The sequence below is a fragment of the Apostichopus japonicus genome, chromosome 22 (assembly GCF_037975245.1).
Source record: "Apostichopus japonicus isolate 1M-3 chromosome 22, ASM3797524v1, whole genome shotgun sequence".
Taxonomy (NCBI): domain Eukaryota; kingdom Metazoa; phylum Echinodermata; class Holothuroidea; order Aspidochirotida; family Stichopodidae; genus Apostichopus; species Apostichopus japonicus.
In genome coordinates this window covers 26,397,738-26,422,997 of record NC_092582.1, presented here as the reverse complement: position 1 = coordinate 26,422,997, position 25,260 = coordinate 26,397,738, and the positions used below count along the sequence as shown (strand labels likewise).

At 39.0% G+C, this 25,260-nt stretch overlaps 1 protein-coding gene and 1 long non-coding RNA gene across 2 annotated transcripts; one reads left to right on the top strand and one right to left on the bottom strand.

Annotated features, from left to right (window-relative positions):
• Window positions 1–859: 859 nt before the first annotated feature.
• LOC139963394 (uncharacterized) lies at window positions 860–5,935 on the top strand. Its single transcript, XR_011791578.1, has 2 exons — window positions 860–4,019; window positions 4,146–5,935. It is a non-coding gene; the product is annotated as an uncharacterized lncRNA (long non-coding RNA).
• Window positions 5,435–22,214, bottom strand: LOC139963390 (4-trimethylaminobutyraldehyde dehydrogenase-like). The gene is made up of 9 exons (XM_071964099.1): window positions 21,799–22,214; window positions 19,732–19,877; window positions 17,849–17,978; window positions 16,910–17,116; window positions 13,981–14,105; window positions 12,809–12,949; window positions 11,273–11,461; window positions 9,853–10,082; window positions 5,435–6,151 (listed from the first exon to the last, which is right to left on the bottom strand). Exons 1-9 carry the CDS (start codon window positions 21,959–21,961, stop codon window positions 5,944–5,946), a joined length of 1,539 nt encoding a protein of 512 aa, XP_071820200.1. The 5' UTR covers window positions 21,962–22,214; the 3' UTR covers window positions 5,435–5,943.
• Between the last annotated feature and the right edge of the window lie 3,046 nt (window positions 22,215–25,260).

The window sequence follows — 25,260 nt, the reverse complement described above, 5'->3', positions numbered from 1 at the left end:
TCTCAAATCTCTCTCAGATTACGTAGAAGGACTCCTAGCACCCAGTAGACGCTTCTCTGGAGTCAAAAGTGGCATTCGACAAGGTTTTAGTTATTTAAATTAGATATGAAATGACGTCAAGATATGGTTATTAAATTTCATTTTTTTTCACCAAAATATAGGTGTTTATACCGCTCTTGTCACGTGGAAAGGAATTCAAAGGGCGCCACACCACAGGTACAATTTTGGGAAGAATTAAAAAAGTCGCGATTTTGGCCAAAATCGGACAAAATCATAAGGGTATAGCTTTATGAAATTGGCGATTTTGGGCCAAAAATGAAAGTTCTCAAATCTCTCTCAGATTACGTAGAAGTGACTCCCGGCACCCAGTAGACGCTTCTTTTCAGTCAAAAATGGCATTCCACGAAGTTTTAGTCATTTAAATTAGATATGAAATGACGTCAAGATATGGTTATTAAATTTCATTTTTTTTCCACCAGAATATAGGTGTTTATACCGCTCTTGTCACGTGGAAAGGAATCCAAAGGGCGCCACACACCACAGGTACAATTTTGGGAAGAATTAAAAAAGTCGCGATTTTGGCCAAAATCGGACAAAATCATAAGGGTATAGCCTTATGAAATTGGCGATTTTGAGCCAAAAATGAAAGTTCTCAAATCTCTCTCAGATTACGTAGAAGGGACTCCCAGCACCCAGTAGACGCTTCTCTCGAGTCAAAAATGGCTTTCGACGAAGTTTTAGTCATTTAAATTAGATATGAAATGACGTCAAGATATGGTTATTAAATTTCATTTTTCCGCCAGAATATAAGTGTTTATACCAATCTTGTCACGTGGAAAGGAATCCAACAGGCGCCACACACCACAGGTACAATTTAATTTATATCAAGGAATTTACATCAAGGAATTTCCATTGTTTGCTAGGGCGAAAGTTTAAGTTCTAGAGAGACAAATTGTAATTTTATTTCACTGTATGTGTATATATAATATGACCAGAATACAGCATCAATAGGTGAATTTTAATATTCCAGTATAAAACCAGCTTCTGTTGGCCAGTTATTGTTGGCTTCTAATAGCAATGAAGTCACCTACAATAGGCTGCCACTTAGATGCATTAAGGTATATTCATATCACACTAAAGGTCTGTACCCCACAAGCTACACTAGTACTCATATAATATTTAGGTGTTACAATTATGCAAATAATAAGTATTTTCCTGTACGGATTTCGGCTGTCAATTAGATGAATTTATATCAAGGAATTGCCATTGTTTGCTAGGTAGATGGATTAAGTTCTTGTTTAGTTCTTGAGAGACAAATTGTAATTTAATTTTACTGTCTGTTACCCACAATGTATCCTGGCACTCACCAAACATGACCAGAATACAGCATCAATAGTTGAATTTTCATATTCCAGTATAAAACCAGGGTCAAAGTTATTGTTTAACTTCTAATAGCAATGTAAGCATCCACTTTAGAGTGCAACTTAGTTGCATTAAGGTATATTAGATCACATTTAAGTTTGATACCCCACAAGCTACACTGGTACTCATATAATATTTAGGTCCTAGAATGCGAATGGTAACAATAACACAAGAAACATGATACAACAATATACAGTTGCTTGTGATAGTAATTAGGTAATCTCCTTTCAGGCTACACAGTAAAGGTAAATCTCATTGACTTGGAGGGATCAATATATCCTAGCTTACCTGGTAGCTCCTAACTTTTACACATGTATTTGACTTGATTCTAAGTAAAGGTTCTCACTCCCTGATCCGTAATTCAACGCAAGGTATGTAGTGTAACCTTGAACTTAATTATTTTTTTTTTACACCACAATCATCATATGTTTTGTTCATGGAACAGCTTAAAACCATTTCTAGTATACTCAGTTGAGCTACAACAAATCAGGATTAAACAACACCACACGATCCTAAAAAGCGCCATTCATTAAATTAATTGTCCAATTAATTAAGGAATAATTAAAACACTAATGTGTATGCTAGCCACCATTGTTCCTCACAAGGTATCTTCATCCTCACTGTTACCCCTAAGTTATCCTCACGGCTCATGCGCATTGCTGTTCCTCACAAGGTGTTCTCCATAAGGTGTTAAGTGTGCGTGCGTGTGTATGTGAGTGTGCGACGCCTCGCTTGCTTGTAAACACGATATCTCAAGTAGGGAAGCTTGGGCCAATCTAATATTTGGTGTATATGAGTACCACATTGAGTAGATGAACCCTATTGTTTTTGGTGCCTTTGAAGGTCACCAAAGGTCATTTAGAGGCCAGAAACCAAAATATTGAAACAAGCAATAACTCCCAGTGACAGGGTCCGACATGGTTGATATTTTGGGGGTAGTTGTGAATGGGGTAAGGGGTCGTTTCAAAACATAACGGTCATGTGATCCAAGGGCAACAAGGTCAACCAGAGGTTAAAACTTGTATTTTTGCAATAACTTGAGAACAAAATGTCCGTCAAGGTTGGGAGTTACACTATTGTAATCCAGTAGTGGACCCGCATCATGCCACATCAAAATACTGGTTCGGGCCATTATATATTGTAAGAGCTACTTCTGGTTAATAAGCAGAAGTGTAGTACATTGAAGTCATCGAAACCTCAATGCATTTTGCATTCTGGTTAATTTTAACAACAAAATGTGTTCAAGTAAACAAAGACAGCGTTGACACTGTTGTCACAACAGATGAGTTTCCAAGGAAGAGTTGTCACACATGAGTTTAACACAGGGGAAGGTGTCACAAGGCGTCACACGATAAGTTAAAGTGGAAGATGTGTCACACATGAGTTTAAGGGACGAGGTCTCACACATTTGAGTTTCATGGGATGAGGTGTCACACATTTTCATGGGAAGATTGGTCACAGATGAGTTTAATAAGGGAAAAGGATTGCACAGATGAGTTTAATGAGGAAAAGGTGTCCCACAGATGAGTTTAATAACAGAAGTAGTGTCACACAGATAACTTTAAAATGGAAGAGGTGTCGCACAAATTAGTTTCAAGGAAGGTGTCACACGGATGAGTTTCAAAGGATGAGGTGTTCACAGATGATTTTCATGGGAAGATGGGTCACATAGATGAGTTTAATAAGGGAAGGTGTCACACAAATGAGTTTATTGGGATGAGGTGTCAGATGATTTTCATGGGAAGATGGGTCACACAGATGAGTTTGATAAGGTGTCACACATGTGCTTCAGTGAAGGTGTCACAGATGAGTTAAAGAAAAGGTGTCACACAGCTGATGTTCATGGGAAGAGGTGTCACAGTGACTTTAATATGGTCTCCTATATTAGTTAAATAAGGGAAGAGGTGTCAACAGATTAGTTTAAGGTGTCGCACATGAGTTTAACAAGAGGTTGACATGAGTTTATTGGGATGAGGTGTCACATGATTTCCATGGGAAGATGGGTCACACAGATGAATTTAATAAGGGTCGGTGTCACACAGATGAGTTTAACAAGGGAAGAGGTCACACAAATGAGTTTTATAAAGGAAGAGGTGTCACACAGATGAGTTAAATACGTGGAGAGGTGTCACACAATTGAGCTTAAGGGAAGGTGTCACACAAATGCGTATAATAATGTGTCACAGATGAGGTGTCACAGATGATTTTCATGGGAAGAGGTGTCAAACAGATGAGTTGAATGAAGGAAGAGGTGTCACACAGATGAGCTTAATAAGTGGAGAGATGTCACACAATTGAGCTTCAGGGAAAGTGTCACACAATTGAGTATAATAATGTGTCACAGATGAGGTGTCACAGATGATTTTCATGGGAAGAAGTGTCAAACAGAGGAGTTGAATAAAGGAAGAGGTGTCACACAGATGAGTTCAATAAGTGGAGAGGTGTCACACAATTGAGCTTCAGGGAAGGTGTCACACAAATGAGTATCATAATGTGTCACAGATGAGGTGTCACAGATGATTTTCATGGGAAAGTGTCAAACAGATGAGTTGAATAAAGGAAGAGGTGTCACACAGATGAGTTCAATAAGTGGAGAGGTGTCACACAATTGAGCTTCAGGGAAGGTGTCACACAAATGAGTATAATGATGTGTCACAGATGAGGTGTCACACATGATTTTCATGGGAAGATTGGTCACACAGATGAGATTAAGAAGGGGAGAGGTGTCACACAGAGTAGTTAAATAAGGGAAGAGGTGTCACAGATGAGTTTAATAATGGGAATGGTGGGTCACAAAGATGGGCTATCAGTAAGAGACCTCACTGATAAAAATAATCAAATACATTTATAAACAAGAAACATCCTAGGGAATTAGTTATCCAGTATTTTTGTATTATATTCATCACAAAATACTTGAAAAAATGGTCAAATTTGCTAATTACTCCATAAGTCATTAGCAAGAGTATAAAGTTCTATGTACTGTTGAACGTTTTGAAACCAAACAATGGTTGGACCAGCTGGTCTATGGTTTTAGGCTCTACAGATTTAATCAACTGTAAGAATATCACTTAATATACTCACAATGTGTCAAAAATTCAACAAAATATTGCAATATCATTGTGGTGATTGTCACCATTGTGTCAATGCAGGAATTTTAATAAGTAAATGTTAAAGTAAATGACTCTAACTTGACTTAGAATTAAGTTTCTTAATTACCCTGGCTCCCTGGGAAAGAGATAACACAGTGACGATATTAAAAGCAACCTGTTGGCTTGTAAGAAAATCTTAGAAGAGCCAACAAAGACTGTTTCTCCATATCTATGACGGAATGATAATTAAAATTATAATACATATTAAAAGGAAACCAGGTGTGATACAAAATCAGATTTTGGCTTCATTACTTGTGTGTGTCACTGATAAACAAAAACACAAATATTCTGAACAAGCGAGTTAGCAATGCTATATTAAATCATACACGCAGCAATTTGAATGGAATAATGGCAAATGTTGGCTTTATGTGATTACATAAAAATGAACAGTGATTTTAAGGAAGGATACATGTAAACTGTGCACAGTTTTACGTTTGGATTTATCGTGTTTAAGAGTTTTCCAGACTTCTTTCGACATCAAATGACTTTGACCTCCACAGGCAGGACTCTGGATTTTGTTTTCAAAAAGGTGGGAAAACATTCAAAGTGTAAAGTAACTCAAATTTTTTACAATTTTTAGTTATCATGTTGACAAGGTTTTCTGACTATGACATCATTTGATCTCAATTGACCTTTGACCTCCACAGCCAAGACTAGGGATCTTGTATTCAATAAGGTGGATCAACATACAAATTGTGAAAGGTAAGTCTAAGTTTTACTTTTACTTTTGGGGTTTTCATATTTACAAGGTTTTCAGACTTTGACCTCAAATTCACCTTTGAACTCCCCTGAAAACAACAGGGTATGTCTACTCAGTAAGGTAGAATTACAAAACCAAGTTTCAAGTAAATCCATTCTTTACCTCGAGAGAATTTTATGGAGTTTACAAGGCATCCAGATCATTAACCTGCAATGACCTCCTAGCAAAACTTGTACTCAACAAAGTGAATCCACATACCAAGTATCAAACCTTCAATTTTGATGTTATCATTTTTTTAGTATTGTTTACAAGGTTCTCAGATTTTGACCTTCCAGCCACAGTAAAATTCGGTTTAGTGTACTTCATAATGTGGATCCTCATACCATGTATGACATAAATCCAAATTGCCTTACAAGCTGAGGCATTTCATAAACATGCACACACTCCATCGCCAAGATTCCCCAAAGGCACATTCAAATTGAAGAACCCACTACATGTTAAAACCGTCCAAGCTACTGCAAGGTGAGCTGTTATCTGCCGAGACAATTCCCATGATGAGTTAACTGATAGAAGCTGATTGACTTCAATAGTTAGTATGGGCAGTCTACATCACCCATCTCCCAGACAATTCCAATGATGAGTTAACTGCTGGAAGCTGATTGACTTCAATAGTTAGTATGGGCAGTCTACATCACCCATCTCAAAGTAAACACTCTTTTGCTGTGTGAATTGGTTGATTGTTGCGGCAGCATTCTCTCGTCCGATACCAGACTGCTTGAAACCACCGAAGGGCAATCCAACTGGGTTCAGGTTGAAGTTGTTAACCCAGACGTAGCCTGCTTCAAGTTGAGCAGAGAGACGGTGAGCTCGTTTCAGATCACTGTTAGAAGTAAAGAATATATACAGACAATCTCTAGTCAGATAGTACAGATAAACATTTAGCTTCAGTTGAAAAAAACTGTTAAAGCCTGTTAAGTTTGGACCACTTCCCTGCTTAGACTTAGGGTGCTTTGACACTAGATCCGGATCAGATCCCATGATGTTATCAGTTGATCATCTCTCCTTGGGGTAAACTTATGCATTGATCCGAACGCATTTACACGTGAGTCGTAATCTGATCCTCTCCAGCTATTCACCAAATGTTGGCAAAAAATCGGATTTGATATGTGTCATGTAAGCTTGCACGGTTACGTGAAGACTAAAAACCGTTTATTTGGCTAGAAAAAAAACGAATCTGGCTCAAAAACCGGTTTTTTTCCCTCCCCTAACCTCCTGAATTGCTTTGAAAACGTCTAATTCTCTGACGGAGGTGTCGCGATCGCTAAGATGAGTATTTTTGAAGCTTTGCCTACAGTGGTCCAAGTCTAGTTCGTTGGTAGGAAAGAGTAAAAATAAGGAGAATAAATTCAAGAATGTTACTGTCTTCATGACTCTCTTTTTATGACCCACGTTCACTTAACTGAAGTAAAAAATGTCGAGAAGAAATGTGCAAGTGAAATGTTTCCTTAAAGTTTTACATCACGGACAAGTATTGTTTGTCTTGTGTTTACTGTACTTCACTATGTTTAAGTTGTTCAGAAAAAAAAACAGGCCATCCCGATCACCTGATGGTCTCGTCAGCTAGAAAACTTCTCTGATAATGACAGTACAAGTAAATATTTACTTACATTCGTCTAAGAATTTCTGTTAACTAAGGAAGTGTTTGCTCGGTCGGTTGCTTATTGTTTAACCTGCTAATGATGACACAAAAAAATAGAATTCGTTTGTTAACACAAAAACTTTTTGCACCAGATGGAGAATCTTCCTAAATGTAGATGTTATTGTAATACCCCCTCCCGAGAAAATACAATCAATTGCTCTACCCCCATATTTACGCTACTAAGATGTTATATTTTCGGAGAATAGGGCAGAGCGTAAACCTCATTATGCTCAATTGGGAGTTGGTAAATTACTTGTTTTATGATTGGTCCAATAACTCGCGGGTGGTGTCTTGGTGGTAAAATAAATTTCTCTTAAAGGAGTGTAGAGAATTTACCATCTACTCTTTCAAGTATAAGTTGAAAAATGTCTCTGGCAAAAGCAGGGATTAGGCCGACATAGACAATAAATTGTTTAAATTTATGTTTGAAAACATGTGTTTTTCGGTTTTCTTAAAATAAAATGTAGTACTGAAATTTGGTCGGCCAAAAAACGGTTTCGGTACTAAACCTGTTTCCCATGCAAGCTTAGTGTCATCTTTGGCAGACGTAGATTGTTTAGTACATTTACTCAAAAACTGCCATTGTCATGAATGCATAGCCTTAGGGTGACAATACTACGCTATGTATACTGTCCACACACACACACTCAATCAACATATGAATTAACACATGCATGATACAGGACTGGAATTTCACGCGAGAATGCTTGTGACGTAACAAGGCTGGATATCTCAGGACACTGTTTATGCGGGAGTGTTTACATCATAAAATAAATCTTGACGTCCGGATCAGATCCTGGTGACCTCTGCCAGCATCAAAATAGGAGGATCAGATCCGGATCTGAACTGCAGGATCAGACTCTGACGTCGAGATCTGATCCAGATTTAGTGTTAAAGCACCCTGAGATAAACTGGCAATCATCAACATCAATTAAGGGTAAGGGTTGATACACCTTCAGGGCAATTTACACACACACATGGGTAAGTACCTCACTGGCATAGGAAGGATCTGCCTTCTGATGTACAATGGCTTATGACTTAAGGATGTTCCACATACCCTGATGAGCTCCCTCCCTCCAGATAGAGCTCACTACCATATCCTATTATCAATATTATTGAAGGAGTGAGAATTCTAACATGAATGCTAAGACACTGAAAAATGGTGCAAAGTGAAAAATATTACTACCAGCTTTTATCCAATCATCTCTTAAAGAACAAGCTCTAATGCCATCCTAATGTGGCACCTAAACTGCAAATTTTACAAACTTCACAAAAATGGACCCAGAATGGTCCCCCCCCCCCCAAAAAAAAATTTAAGTCTACATGTACCAGCTATTAACCACCAACTGTATACCCATTTTTATTACAACTCGAATAGGCAGATGAGGGAATGATAAAGATTTTATGTCTGACCCCATAACATCATTTATATTCATAAGGTCTGTTCCAAAACCAACCAGTTGGGACAATTTTGTCTATACTATACTGTAGTGTCATGTCCCACTTCAGAGCACTCGTATTGTCAGTACAAGCAGTATTAATATCATGTTTCTATCAGACCAAGGTTAGGAACTGTTTGTACTGACAATAACAGTGCTTTGAGAGCAGGATATAGGAGTACAGTTAAGAGAGGTATTAGCATTAGGAAATTGTCCCAACTGGCTGCCAAAAACAATAGAGCACATGTTCTCACTATAATACATCTACGCAAGTATGACAGAGATATCCATCACTCTGTTGATGATTTAATGTCCACAGACATCTCAGAATGCAAAATATGATAACATGATACTTTGCTTGATTTTTCACAAGGATACTCCAAAAGTGAATAGAATTGTAGTAATACAGTGTAGGGTGATAAATGTATCTGTAACAGTGTAGGGTGATAAATGTATCCCTAACACCTAAGTTGTATTAATTACAGTGATAAATGTATCCGTAACACCTACATTGTAATAATACAGTGTAGGGTGATAAATGTATCTGTAACACCTAAGTTGTATTAATTACAGTGATCAATGTATCCTTAACACCTACGTTGTAATAATACAGTGTAGGGTGATGAATGTATCCCTAACACCTACTTTATAGTAAATACAGTGATCAATGTATCCAAAACACCTAAGTTGTAATAATACAGTGTCGGGTGATAAATGTATCCCTAACATCTAAGTTGTATTAATTACAGTGATCAATGTATCCGTAACACCTACGTTGTAATAATACAGTGTAGGGTGACAAATGTATCCGTAACACCTACGTTGTAATAATACAGTGTAGGGTGATAAATGTATCTGTAACACCTCTGTTGTATTAATTACAGTGATAAATGTATCCGTAACACCTACGTTGTAATAACACAGTATAGGGTGACAAATGTATCCGTAACACCTACGTTGTAATAATACAGTGTAGGGTGATAAATGTATCTGTAACACCTCAGTTGTAGTAATTACAGTGATAAATGTATCTGTAACACCTACGTTGTTATAATAAAGTGCAGGGTGATAAATGTATCCATAACACCTAAGTTGTATTAATTACAGTGATAAATGTATCCGTAACACCTACGTTGTAATAATACAGTGTAGGGTGATAAATGTATCTGTAACACCTCAGTTGTAGTAATTACAGTGATAAATGTATCCGTAACACCTACGTTGTAATAATACAGTGTAGGGTGATAAATGTATCCGTAACACCTACGTTGTAATAATACAGTGTAGGGTGATAAATGTATCCATAACACCTAAGTTGTAGTAATTACAGTGATAAATGTATCCATAACACCTAAGTTGTAGTAATTACAGTGATCAATGTATCCGTAACACCTACGTTGAAGTAGTACAGTGTAGGGTGATAAATGTATCCGTAACACCTACTTTGTAAACACTCCTGCTGCAAGTCCAAACTCGGAATCATTTGCTCGCCGTACTGCTTCCTCCTCTGTGTCAAAAGTGAAGAGAGACAAGACTGGGCCAAAGATCTCCTCCTTAGCAACGGTCATGTGATCTTCCACCTGATCTAAAATACATGGTGTCATGTAGTAGCCACCGCTGAGGGCAGGGTCATCGGGTTTAAAAGACTCACCTCCGCAAAGTACTTTAGCTCCCTGTAAAGTGTTTGAAAATAGTCAGTAGAGCATTAAAATTTATTAATCAAACTAACTAGAGTGACAACCCTAACACTGGTTACTAGGCATATTCAATGGAAAACAAATTATCAAAGCGTAAGCCATACATTTTATTATACACTTGTGGACTTGTGCATACCACAATGAAGAGGATTTATCATTATCTATTGACTAATGCGGCAACATATAAAGAAAGGTACCAGAAATCAGTTATTATGTTGACAAAGCAACAACCATTTAATTCACTGGTAAGAACTTTACAGTATAGAGTTGTTATTTCAATTCCTAATGCAAATCCCTGTTATATTATTATAGACTGAGAGTTCTACATCAGATTGTGAAATATTTTGACAATCTAGGAGTCACCTGGTGTAAATCAAAAAAACAAATTGCCAATCTGAGACCAACTGAGTGAAACTGATAACAGACACTTGAGAATGCTTTAAACAGATAAGTACATATCAACTTTCCTTGAACTTTCCTGGATGACTGTATGTTCTGTTAAAGAGAACTCCTTGGTCTTGAGATATCATGCTTACAAGCTTTTCACTGTGATAACACTCTAGCCACGCCCATTCATGAATAATAATGAGAATGAATTTCTTGGTTATATGACCATGTACCTATCATCAACTGACTCACCATACCGAGTACACTTAATCGGATACTGAACGTACACAATCCCTATATCAGTTGACAATATGGTACAGCTTTTCATAAAACTGGTCGCAAACACTGCCTGCCTCAACACAACACAACTGTAAATGAACTTTATTATTTTTGGTATCTTTCATGAGCCATAGTTTTGATCTCTGCATACTGAACAATACATGAGCACAGACTGAAGGACTGTTTTCTGTTAATGACACATGAGCACAGACTGAAATACTATTTTCTCTTAATGATTGTTGCTTGTTTAAGTCACAAACAATCATCAATTCCCTGCAAAGCATTACATTTGTTGAAGGTTGAGAACCAACACACATTGTTGACTTGAACTTTTCTAACCAATTCAACACCTTTTGATATATTGATCCTCCTTCGACACAGCTTCCACAAACATTACAAACTCCATGTACAGTAGATTAGCAATGGTTAAAGGTAGGCAAGTAAATTGATCTTAGATGTAGTCCCCTCACAAAGATGATTGTATAATCTGGTCTACTCACCTGTTTCTTGGCTCCTTGGACATAATTCAGTACTTTTTCCTTGTGTTCTTTTGAAATCACGGCTCCCATCATAGTTCCATCCTTTGTTGGATCACCTATCTTCATCCCTTTGGTCTTGCTGACGAGCTTCTCAACAAATTCATCTTTAATGCTTCGTTCTACAAAGACTCTCGTACCGTTACAGCAAACCTGAAAGTAATAAGTAAGATCATCAAATGAAAGAAGGACTACATGAACAGACTTACAAATAGTAAGTGGGAATTAAAGTAGGGAGGGGTTTAATAGGGGCGGGGGGTGGGCAAAGCAAACTTTTAATTTTCTCACTCTTAAAACAAAATTATGAATTCATACCATGTGCAATAAATATAAATTGTTTTACTGTCTGCTTTTACACATCGTATCCAAATACGTTCTACGACCAGTGTCCTCAGATCTGTTATAAACCTGTTCATTTATTTGAGTGTACATAAGTTTGGTCTAGGTTACTTTCTGGGCAGTAACTTATGGTATCTTAGAGGTCTTCAGTAACACCCCACAAAGTTTAAAACAAATGCAAGTTTACAAACAAATAAAAAACTCATTTGGCTGTTCTGACCATCAAAAAATAGTTGATGAAAGTGGCTTAGCAGTATTTGACCAGGATTTTTAAAAGTTGCCTCTCTGGACGCAACGTCTTAAAAATGTTTGCGTCCCCTCGAAAAAACTTGCGTCCCTACAGTCCTCCATGAAATCATGCACTTAAAAATACCTCTACAGGAATGCACAAGACTTAGTTATAATGACCCCCCGACAAAACATTGGCTTGTGCGCAACGGAAGTGATAAGTCTATAAGGTAAATGGGCCTAGCTGTGATTGTATGTACTTGGGGCTTGCTTCCCCAAAAAGCATAGTTTGCATCGGCAGGACGCAAGCAATTTGAAGGTTTTGCGTCCCTGGCTAAACGATTGCGTCCGAGACGCAGAATCCTGCATTCGTAACAATGCTGATTAGCCTACTGAAGTTCAAGCTCTAGTGAATGCTATTTACCTTTCTCTTTTTGGAAGAGTTTTTGGGGTAGGGGAGGGGTGATATTCTTGATCTTACTTGACAAACACAAGAGTGACACTAAATTTTCAATAAATAAAAGCATGGCCACTAAGTAATGTGATTGGTTTGGTAATAGGTATCCAAATCAAAGGTTTAAAGGTACACAGTTTCCCTACTTGAGTGGTCCCCCCCATAACCCCCCGATGATTTTCTACCCTCTTACCCCCTTCCACATATGGGTATTGTATGTAATTGCCACATCAAATCAGACGTGGGCTTCCTTAGAAGTACAGTGTGTGCAAAACAAAACTCAAAACAATATATTCGTTAGATTAGGCTTGTAAAATGTAAATAATGTATCATAATGGTGCCATACCTCTGCCTGAATCACTCAGCTGTTTGCCTATTGTGCACACCCTGAGGTATTAACTAATGTTCATAAAGGATGAAGTGACTCATTCCTGTCTCCTCCTGCCCCCCCCCCCAATCACCCCCTTTGGAGTACCAACCTCTCCTTGGGTCAGGAAATTAGCCATCATAGCTCCTTTGACAGCATTTTCCATGTCTGCATCAGCAAAGATGAGAAGGGGTGATTTGCCTCCCAGCTCAAGAGTCACATGCTTGATTCCTAATGCACAGTCTGCCATCACCTGTGAAAACAAAAAAATCGTTCACATTAGGGGACCAATCAGTAAGCTGCCCGAGTAGCTGCCCCAAGATGACATACAGTAAGGGGAACCAATCAGTAAGCTGCCCCAGTAGCGACCCCAAGATGACATTAGGGGGACCAATCAGTAAGCTGCCCGAGTAGCTGCCCCAAGATATTAAACACACTATGTTTGATTATTCTTCTCAGTACTGTCCTGTAATGCTCACCTTCCTTTCCTACTCAAGTAGACTACCATCACAGGACACTACTTTCTCCTGGAAGGCTTAGTTAGGTAAAGCTCTGTACCACCTGCATTCATGTAAACACTTTGTAATACATTTCTCATTTTTTCCCTGTTACCAGACTACCAATAATGGACACCTCATCAACTCCAGGATCCTTAGTCAGCATTTTGTTTATATCACCTTCTAACTGTACAACATTTAAAGCCCTTATGAATATGCATATCAGAACTTAATGATTATTCATGTCACTACTTCTGTGTAATGCTAACCTCTTTCCAGCTGGTAAACTACCACCAGTAGAGGTAACTTAATTCACTTGGGATGGTGAATAGCTTACGTCTACAACAATCACCAAGTTGGGACAATATCATGTAAACAGTACCTTCCATGTCATTCTTCAAAGCACTTCTACTGACAGTATGAGCAGTATGGATATTGTGTTTCTAACAGGGAAATCATGAACTGTTCATACTGTCAGTAACAGTGGTTTGAAGCATCAAATGAGAGGACAATTTTGAGTGGTATTAGCATTGCAGAACTTACACAAACTGGCTGTAACATTAATAAATAATCTTCATGAATATTCATGTCATTACTTTGGTGTAAAGCTCATCTTTTACCTAGTAGCTACACAACCAGTAAAGGATCATTTATCCACTGCAGCATTGCTAGTTAGCCTTTGTTCTATTACCACCTTCTGTCCATACAGCATGAACAGCTCCTTAAGTCAATAATTCATATCACTGTTTCATGCATATTCATGTCCATACTCAAGTGTAACACTCACCTTTTTGCCAGTCGGGACGCTGCCAGTGAAGGACACTTTATCAACTCCAGGATGGCATGTCAGGAAACGTCCTGTTTCACCTTCTCCCTGGACAACGTTGAACACTCCTTTAGGAATACCAACCTCTGGAAAAGATATGAAAATGTCTTATGCAACTACATCATCATCTCCCAAACAAAAGGATTCACTACTGGTTGTCGTAATTACATTTATAACTTAATATCTATGAAGATTTCATGCAGAGATCTACAAGAAATATGAATGCCTAACCTTCAAAGCTAGAATTAAGGTTCAACATACATTTGCAAAAATCTTTCCAAGAGGCATATAGCACCACAACAATATTAATCATTCACAGTGTATCTGCTACCATGACAGGGTAATCACTCAGAGGTGTCTGCTACCATGACAGGATTAATCACTCACAGAGGTGTCTGCTACCATGACAGGATCAATCACTCACTGAGGTGTCTGCTACCATGACTGGATTAATCACTCACAGAGGTGTCTGCTAACATGACAGGATTAATCACTCACAGAGGTGTCTGCTACCATGACAGGATTATTCACTCACAGAGGTGTCTGCTACCATGACAGGATCAATCACTCACAGAGGTGTCTGCTACCATGACAGGATTAATCACTCACAGAGGTGTCTGCTACCATGACAGGATTAATCACTCACAGAGGTGTCTGCTACCATGACAGGATTAATCACTCACAGAGGTGTCTGCTACCATGACAGGATTAATCACTCACAGAGGTGTCTGCTACCATGACACGGTGAATCACTCACAGAGGTGTCTGCTACAATGACAGGATTAATTACTCACAGAGGTGTCTACTACCATGACAAGATTAATCACACACAGAGGTGTCTGCTACCATGACACTGTGAATCACTCACAGAGGTGTCTGCTACCATGACAGGATTAATCACTCACAGAGGTGTCTGCTACCATGACAGGATTAATCACTCACAGAGGTGTCTGCTACCATGACAGGATTAATCACTCACAGAGGTGTCTGCTACCATGACAGGATTAATCACTCACAGAGGTGTCTGCTACCATGACACGGTGAATCACTCACAGAGGTGTCTGCTACAATGACAGGATTAATTACTCACAGAGGTGTCTACTACCATGACAAGATTAATCACACACAGAGGTGTCTGCTACCATGACACTGTGAATCACTCACAGAGGTGTCTGCTACCATGACACTGTGAATCACTCACAGAGGTGTCTGCTACCATAAGAGGATTAATCACTTACAGAGGTGTCTGCTACCATGACAGGATTAATCACTCACAGAGGTGTCTGCTACCATGACACGGTGAATCACTCACAGAGGTGTCTGCTACCATGACACTGTGAATCACTCACAGAGGTGTCTGCTACCATGACAGGATTAATCACTCACAGAGGTGTCTGCTACCATGACAGGATTAATCACTCACAGAGGTGTCTGCTACCATGACACGGTGAATCACTCACAGAGGTGTCTGCTACCATGACAGTATTAATTACTCACAGAGGTGTCTGCTACCATGACAGGATTAATCACTCAGAGAGGTGTCTGCTACCATAATAGGATTAATCACTCACAGAGGTGTCTGCTACCATGACAGGATTAATTACTCACAGAGGTGTCTGCTACCATGACAGGATTAATCACTCAGAGAGGTGTCTGCTACCATAATAGGATTAATCACTCACAGAGGTGTCTGCTACCATGACAGGATTAATTACTCACAGAGGTGTCTGCTACCATGACACGGTGAATCACTCACAGAGGTGTCTGCTACCATGACAGGATTAATTACTCACAGAGGTGTCTGCTACCGTGACTGGCTAATCACAATAAGAGACGTCTTCTACAGTCACAGGATTAGTCACAATTTAAGAGTCTTACCACGATAGTGTTAATCACACTGTGACAGCAACACTACTATGGCAGCCAACTGAAGCAATCCAACTTTTTGAGAAAAAGGTATTAGCAACAAGGCTGATGGCAAATATCATGTTGAAAATGTGGAGACATTAACGAGGAAGGAGACCCTTTCAGCTGGCTTCTTGCACTTATAATTCAGAAAACATCATTATATTGTAAATTGTAGCTGGCAGAAAATCAACAACAACAGCTCTGCTAAATATCATCCTGATCTTATTTTCCAGAAATATCAAGAAACACCTATTGACACTTGTTTTAGCTTTGATAAACTCTTTCAATTTGAAGGGAATGTATAAAATAATGGCTGGTGACAGACACTATATAATAACTGTATGAAGTCCACTCATCATGTTGCACCAGTAGAGAAATAAATACTTGCTACTCATCCTTCATTACTTGGTTCCAATCCTAGCTCCTTCTCATGTTTGTTCAGACATAGATACAGACTGGTGACAATGTTTGATAAAGCGACATCAACATTAACAGTTTTACGATGTTTGATCTATGTCCATAAATGATGAGGGAACCAAACCATGGCAGGCCCCTCTTCCAAATGGACGAAATTGGGAGCCTACCTTGCTCGCCATAGTGTTTACACTTCTTTCACAAGTGACTACAACAATGTTCAAGGTTAAAAAAAAGATTCATAAAATGATTTTGCAGCTGGACAGAAATGCATAAATTGTGACACCATCTTGGATCTCTAAAGTGTGTGCATAATCTGAGATTTCTCCTGAATTTTGTGTTGAATCTGTGGTCTCTGACATCATCTGTGATTTATGGAATATTATGGATAAACCAATGTTACTGACATATTCTTTAATTAATTTGCAGTATTATTAGTTCAAAGTTTGCCAGTTCAGTCTCTGACTTGAGGTACTCACTGATTCCGAGATATCTTGAACTCCATAAATCCTACTTGCTACAAGGGACTCACATAACAATGTTTCTAAACTATGTGAAAGCCACTTACCGATATAAAGCTCAGCCAACATGACTGTAGTGATAGGGGTAAACTGTGATGGTTTGTACACCATGGTGTTACCACATGCCAGTGCAGGGGCTGACTTCCACCCTGCCATCTGCACTGGGTAGTTCCATGGCCCAATACCCACACACACACCGAGCGGTTCCCTCTTCACAATGCCAAAAGAGCCTCCCTGGAGGGGCAGATGGTCACCTGACAAAAAGACAATAGATCATTGTTTGAGTTTATTGTGGCAGATTTGAGCCACAATGGGATTTACTAGTACCACTGTTGACAGGATTAAAGTTCTGGTCACTATTGTGATGATGTGCCAGCTTTTAATCAAGTCACATACTGTACTGACCACTGACCTAGCAGTCTCTTTCTCAACTCAGCAGCCTTTAGAATGGAATGCCGAAAAGTTCACAAATATGTTCTGGAAGAATACATTTTTTTGTTATTTTTGGGAAAGGGGGGGGTGGGGGAGGAGAGATCTTACATTAGCTTGCAACATGTACATAGTCATTAGTAAGCTATCACACATTTAAATTTCCACAAGAAGATTTGATGTCCTATATGAGTGTCACAATAGCTCACCAATCACCGTACGGTTCATTTCATAACTTGATACTGAATTTTCATGTGTACATGCAAACCACAGTTTCTCAGTTTGCATTTAATCCATAACATGGTCCTGCTATTGTGCAGTAAAAGAAATGACACCTTGTCATTCAACTAAAGGCGTACACTGCCAAGATATCCTTCAGAAAATGAGTTTCTAACATTCCTTTACCGAAATGAACAAATTAGGCTGAGATGAAAGTATCATTATGCCTGTTTGCACTGTACATGTGATGACTGGTCTTCGCTTCAACAAAGTTGATTTCTAACGAAAAACAGTTCCACTTTACTGGGATCATGAAATAGCAAAAACTATAGACAAACCAGTTATAGATGGCGCCAGACCAGCAAAGTACTCCAACCCATCGATGACTGTCTCAATATCAAACCGGGATTCCCAGAGTGGTTTTCCTTGGTCTACACTCTCCATTCTTGCAAACTCTTCTTGTCTTTCCTACAGAGAAGGAACAACAGAGAAACACCACATAGCATGTGAAAATGGAATAGCAGATTGTTCCTTGGATACCAATGTGGCCACATCCACAAAGTTTGGGAATGAGCTATGATATTAATGATCTAAAGCAACATGAGACAGACAATTGAGCTAATCTCTGCTCATGACATTCAAAGCAGCGATGCAAAGGTGGTTCTCTGTGCTGGTCTACGTTAAAGGATTGCAAAGGATAACCTTAGACACAAATGTGATTTAGTCTGTTGGAGAATGTTAAAAATCACTTCAATCTGTGTATGTTTCAGGTTGGCAGCACTTCCTACAAGATTTGACCTTATTTGGCTTGTAAATAGAAGTGCAGGAATCTTTAAGTGTACTAAAATAATCTATAATATATAATCTACACAATACTAAAATACTCAGGAGGTGAACTCTTCACGAGCAACACAAATTTTAATTGGAATTCAAAGGACCTTTTCGTCACGGCAAACAACACATTCTCGTTGATGTACAAATTATTCATTATGGTGTTGATTTCATCCTATAACGATTTAATTGCATTGAACATGATGCGGTTCGTTGGATGTACACTAGTATAGAATATACAGAAAAGTCAATAAAAGTTAACAATCAAGTTTGCTCTGAGGATTTGATGTTAGCATGAACTTAGTCCAGACACATAATAGTGATGTTGAATATCTCAACAATCTCGATGACAGAAAAAATCAAACTTCAATGGCTTCTTTTGACGATGCACAAAGTACAGTAATGTACACTACGAACGTTGCACAGAGAATATGTAAAGAAGCATGTGGTCAACCGTGCGCGAAAAATTTGCAACAGAAACTTCTGTGGTATGAATGCACATTTTACATTAGCAACTCTCAATGCAGATGGAAGAAACATACTTTGAGACGAAAAATCTTAAGATTATAAGGGATGTTAACTTCTCACAAAATTCATAGATTGTCTCCTCAACTCAAAAAATTTTCTGATCAAAACAATAATTTAAATATTACTGATAGTCTCATAGCAATTCAAGTGCATCTTGTTATGATATTTGAGTGCACACATATGATAGCCTGTACCACAAATTACGATATCTCTACACAGGGGAAAACAACGCTTCAAGTAGTTACATACTTTATGTTCATTGAGCACTACAGATGCAAGAATGTCTGCAGACAATCGGTAAGGGACTATTAGCCAATCACATCACAGGAAACAACGACTATTCTTAGCACGAAAATCTCTGTTATGAAAATGTTGTTAACCCTGTACCTTGCGGTTGGATATTAAGATTAACTGTTTTCACACAAATTCAGTCAGTTGTAAGAAATTTTGGTTCTTTTCAGATGAAGATGTGTTGTTTTCTTTAAAAGAAAGAAAAATGACATTCAATAGAAACTGTATTTTGTTATGGGTTGCATAGGCCTAGTGTGTGTACTTGGGGTTTATTTCGCAATTAAAAAAGTTTGTGTCCCAGACGCAAGCAATCTGCTTTGTGGTATAAGTTGGTAAGTGTAGTAAAATGTAAGAAATATGCCACAAACAACACATAATGTTAATGTGTCATCAAGTTTGTAAATTTATCATTTACTTGTATCTAAAGAGTCAGCCAACACTGCCCTTCCAAAGAGAATGCCAGATTGCATGTAATGGTGGCCCTGCATCATCATAAGGCATAGTATTTATAATGACAACACCAGGGTTACCTTACTCCACCTCAGGGTAGACCACGACCACAAACACTAACCCGTAACTTCAAGGCAGCCTTCTGAAGCAAGCGCCCTCTGTCCAGGCCAGACAGCTGAGACCAGGATTTAAAGGCCTCCCTGGCAGATTGTACAGCTTTGTTAACATCTTCCTGTCCAGAGCTTGGACACTTGCAGAGCTGTTTTCCTGTAGGGAAACAATTTACAAATTAATTCAGAACTCACACAACATGACATAGATATATATAGTGTAATTAACATTGCAACATCCAAGCATGGACACTCGCAGAGCTGTTCAACTGTTTGGACAATTAAAGTACTTCCGAACTTAAACAACACAACAGACACCACGAATCCATGATGGCCCTTGGTAGACTGTATCACGTTGTTAACATCTTCAAGCCCAGAGCTTAGATCATAACATTAATACTTCCACTTCTATTCTATGACCCATCATTGAAAAGTGGGAAAAAAAGTCTTTATTTACATTAAATACAAAATTTATTCAAAAAATCTAGAAAATAATTTTAAAACAATGAGAACCAGGGGGGAATGGAGGAATAGTAAATTAAGTTAATATAGATATATCAGTATAGCCACATAGCCACATATCCACCCAGTATCACTGGTAATTACAGCCTTGTGGGGTACGGCTGATATCTGTAGTTCACAGGAATACGACAGATCTCTACTGAAGGTTGAAGCTGTTTTTGCATCAAATCTAAGGTTACCACAGAGAAAACAATACCATGACATAGGGAATGAGATGCCAGTGGTGTTTGCAATGAACTATTCAACACCTTGTAAAGTATATGCTAGTGTTTACTTTCTGAATTAATCAGAATTTTGTCTATCGTGACAGTTAAACTGGATATTGACTGTCAAGATATAAGCCACTGAAGCCATTAAATTTATGTGATTGGTGTGTAATAAATCCTACAATATGTCACCTGTTCCTCTTACATGGCTGACCAGTCAGTTTTGTTGTGTAGGCATGTTTTTCATCATGTACCAGGACATTCCAGAAGCATGTTCAAACTGTATTGTGAAGTATGATAACTTTGCATGTTCCCATACTCTGCATTCTGCATTGTGTATATATTTATGAAACTTTTTTTGAGATTCTGAAGCTGCAGTGTCTGTAACTCAAATTGTAACTCCTTTTTGTGTGCAAGTTTAATCCACACAGCCTCAATGTAAACGGCTACAACGTGGAACAAGCAAACAACATTTTGAATTCTGAGGCATTCATCAAATGTTTCACCCATCTTTAAAAATTGTACTGTAAATTCTAATAAAAATTATTTAAGTCTGGTGAACTATCATCAAAGCATTAATGATATGACATAGTTGAAGGATAAAACTCAACCTTTGACCTTTACAAGAACGCTGGTTCCTTTTAGCATCGCTGGGTTACTGTATATATACCATCCTAATAACAAGTCTGCTTACAACTGTCACTGTGCCATGTAATGACATTCCCTGATATGCTACTGTAGGGATTCCATGTAAGAATTTAACTAGGACACAATAGGCCTAGGCTATACAACAAAATAACATTAGTCATTGGACATATTTTTTCAAGGTGAACAAATGAATGGGGGTCACAGTCATTGATCATGATATGAAAAGAATATGTGAATAATTTTGCTGCTGAAACCTTCGGTTAAACAAAACACTTTGTAGGATAGCCTACTGGGAAATGGAACAATTTCCACAAACGTAGGGCTAACTACGCCCCAAAGCCTGACGTAGATAACAGTTGCCTTGTTAAGCCTATCGCTTAACTTATCTTAGGGCTACAACTAGACTAGGGCCTATCTTAGTCATAGCCTCGTGTGTAGACAAGGCTCCCGTTCCTTACTTAAGTATCGACAAAATACTAAAAATACATTACCCTAACGTTAGGATAAATACTAACAAGTAACATTAGGCCCATGGTACGGCTATATGCATAGTGTCTACCTAGGCTATAGTATACATGTCGAATGCTATGGATGCATTATTGTAATTAAGTGATATACCCAGTCGAGGCCTAAGTCACATGTGGTTAGGCCTAGTACTAATAGATTAGTGCATAGAGTACAGTAGGACATCCAGCATAGTACCAGTAGCAGGCTCCTCTACCACAAAGCTGTGCGTAGGTTGGGATGCATCCACACGAACCCCATCTACGAAATTCAGTGGTTTCTCGAAAAATGAACTAGCTGCTCGGGTGACTTGTTCTCGTACGCTTGCCATGTTCAAGAGTCGATGGTTAATTCTCAGCATCTTTTGCTAGACTAAATACTAACAGGGAGAGCATGCTCCTATCGCTCCAGAGTCAGCACCACCGTCACTTGAGAGCAGACCTCGTACGAATGGAAAAATCCTATGTAACGTATCAGCGTTACAACATATGGATGCATGTGTACTTAGGTCGCCCAGGGAGCTGTTAGAGTAGCAGCTCCTTGGGTCGCCTAAGCTCTATATCTTAGTGCATGGAAGTAAAGAAGGGAACACGTACTGCAGGTACGTACATTCCGTAACCGGGCTGAAGCTGGCCAACAGACCTCTGACAGATCGCTGAAAATGAACAGCGTCTACCTCGAATAGGGTATTGAATTCATGCAGGTTGCACAGACAATCGAGCATTCCAAGGAAGCAAAGGAAGGTATCTCGAAAAAAAACGTCGTCGCTAAAGTTCAACACTGTAGTCGCGGAGGTTGGCTGTTTGGGTCAAAGGCTGACCGCAAATTATGTGAAATATGCGGAAAATGTTGTTAACAGCAAAAACGTTACCATGCGAAGTGAGATGCTCTTGAGAACGAAGGGACAGGGGAAATAGACAAAATTGGCGAAGTTTTTAGTCTGTTAATTTTAAGGAATTAAAAGAAGGCGCAAACTGTACCTCATTCTTTACGCTCAATTTCCCAATTGACAAGTGAAGTTTGTATTGATGTTAGATATTCTTCGTCTGTTTGCTCGTAGGGAGATTGGAAAATAAACTCCGGGGTTATTGACGTATCACTAAAAAAGTTAGATTAGTGTACGTCGATCTGAGAGGTTAAACTTCGGAAAATAACCCTAAACTAACCTGCTTTATTGATTTTGGGGAGATTTTGTGAGTCATCACATTACTTTTTTATGCTTGGATATTACTGATGGTCTGAAAAATGATGAGGATTGAATATGATTTAATAAGGTATTTTATAAAATCGCAATGCAGAAATATTACACTACAGAGCGAAAACAGGTAATTTGACAACCCCAATGTTTCGCTAAATATAACCCCGTGATAATTTTTGTGCCAGCAAATGACCATCATAAATGAATGTAGGGGACATCATTCTTTCATTTTCATGACTTTTCATGACAATCGAAGGGGGTCTACTATCAGCAGCAGGCGGATTCCGGCAGCGCCCTCATCGACTCAATGCAAAAATACTACACTAAAGAGCGAAAACAGCTATAATGGCAACCCTCATTAATTGCTCAATTTAACCCCGTGATAATTTTTGTGCCATCAAATGACCACCCTCAATATATGTAGGGGACACTATTCTTTCATGTTCACGACATTTCATGACAATCGAAGGGGGTCTACTATCAGCAGCAGGCGGATTCCGGCAGCGCCCTCATCGGCTCAATGCAAAAATACTACACTAAAGGGCGAAAACAGCTATAATGGCAACCCCCATTAATTGCTCAATTTAACCCCGTGATAATTTTTGTGCCATCAAATGACCATCATAAATGAATGTAAAGGACATTGCTCTTTCGTTTTCATGACTTTTTATGACAATCGAAGGGGGTCTACTATCAGCAGCAGGCGGATTCCGGCAGCGCCCTCATCGGCTCAATGCAAAAATACTACACTAAAGGGCGAAAACAGCAAAAATGACAACCCCAATTAATTGCTCAATTTAACCCCGTGATAATTTTTGTGCCAGCAAATGACCATCATAAATGAATGTAGGGGACATTATTCTTTCATTTTCATGACTTTTCATTACAATCGAAGGGGGTCTACTATCAGCAGCAGCGGATTCCGGCAGCGCCCTCATCGGCTCAATGCAAAAATACTACACTAAAGAGCGAAAACAGCTATAATGGCAACCCTCATTAATTGCTCAATATAACCCCGTGATAATATTTGTGCCATCAAATGACCACCCTCAATATATGTAGGGGACACTATTCTTTCATGTTCACGACATTTCATGACAATCGAAGGGGGTCTACTATCAGCAGCAGGCGGATTCCGGCAGCGCCCTCACCGGCTCAATGCAAAATACTACACTAAACAGCGAAAACAGCAAAACTGACAACCCCCATTAATTGCTCAATTTAACCCCGTGATAATTTTTGTGCCATCAAATGACCACCCTCAATATATGAAGGGGACACTATTCTTCCATGTTCACGACATTTCATGATAATCGAAGGGGGTCTACTATCAGCAGCAGGCGGATTCCGGCAGCGCCCTCATCGGCTCAATGCAAAAATACTACACTAAAGAGCGAAAACAGCAAAAATGACAACCCCAATTAATTGCTCAATTTAACCCCGTGATAATTTTTGTGCCAGCAAATGACCATCATAAATGAATGTAGGGAACATTATTCTTTCGTTTTCATGACTTTTCATGACAATCGAAGGGGGTCTACTATCAGCAGCAGCGGATTCCGGCAGCGCCCTCATCGGCTCAATGCAAAAATATTACACTAAAGAGCGAAAACAGCTATAATGGCAACCCTCATTAATTGCTCAATTTAACCCCGTGATAATTTTTGTGCCATCAAATGACCACCCTCAATATATGTAGGGGACACGATTCTTTCATGTTCACGACATTTCATGACAATCGAAGGGAGTCTACTATCAGCAGCAGGCGGATTCCGGCAGCGCCCTCACCGGCTCAATGCAAAATACTACACTAAAGAACGAAAACAGCAAAACTGACAACCCCCATTAATTGCTCAATTTAACCCCGTGATAATTTTTGTGCCATCAAATGACCACCCTCAATATATGTAGGGGACACTATTCTTCCATGTTCACGACATTTCATGACAATCGAAGGGGGTCTACTATCAGCAGCAGGCGGATTCCGGCAGCGCCCTCACCGGCTCAATGCAAAATACTACACTAAAGAGCGAAAACAGCAAAAATGACAACCACCATTAATTGCTCAATATAACCCCGTGATAATTTTTGTGCCATCAAATGACCACCCTCAATATATGTAGGGGACACTATTCTTCCATGTTCACGACATTTCATGATAATGGAAGGGGGTCTACTATCAGCAGCAGGCGGATTCCGGCAGCGCCCTCATCGGCTCAATGCAAAATAATACACTAAAGAGCGAAAACAGCAAAAATGACAACCCCCATTAATTGCTCAATATAACACCGTGATAATTTTTGTGCCATCAAATGACCATCATAAATGAATGTAGGGGACATTATTCTTTCATTTTCATGACTTTTCATGACAATCGAAGGGGGTCTACTATCAGCAGCAGCGGATTCCGGCAGCGCCCTCATCGGCTCAATGCAAAATAATACACTAAAGAGCGAAAACAG

Bases quoted from the DNA above. Each gene is read 5' to 3' on its own strand.
- LOC139963390 (XM_071964099.1), bottom strand. From the start codon at position 21,961: ATGCTGAGAATTAACCATCGACTCTTGAACATGGCAAGCGTACGAGAA. The intron at 19,878-21,798 runs GTACTATGCTGG...GTTTCCCTACAG, and splicing joins GGTAGAGGAGCCTGCTACTG to GAAAACAGCTCTGCAAGTGT. The intron at 11,462-12,808 runs GTTGGTACTCCA...TATTACTTTCAG, and splicing joins ATTTCCTGACCCAAGGAGAG to GTTTGCTGTAACGGTACGAG.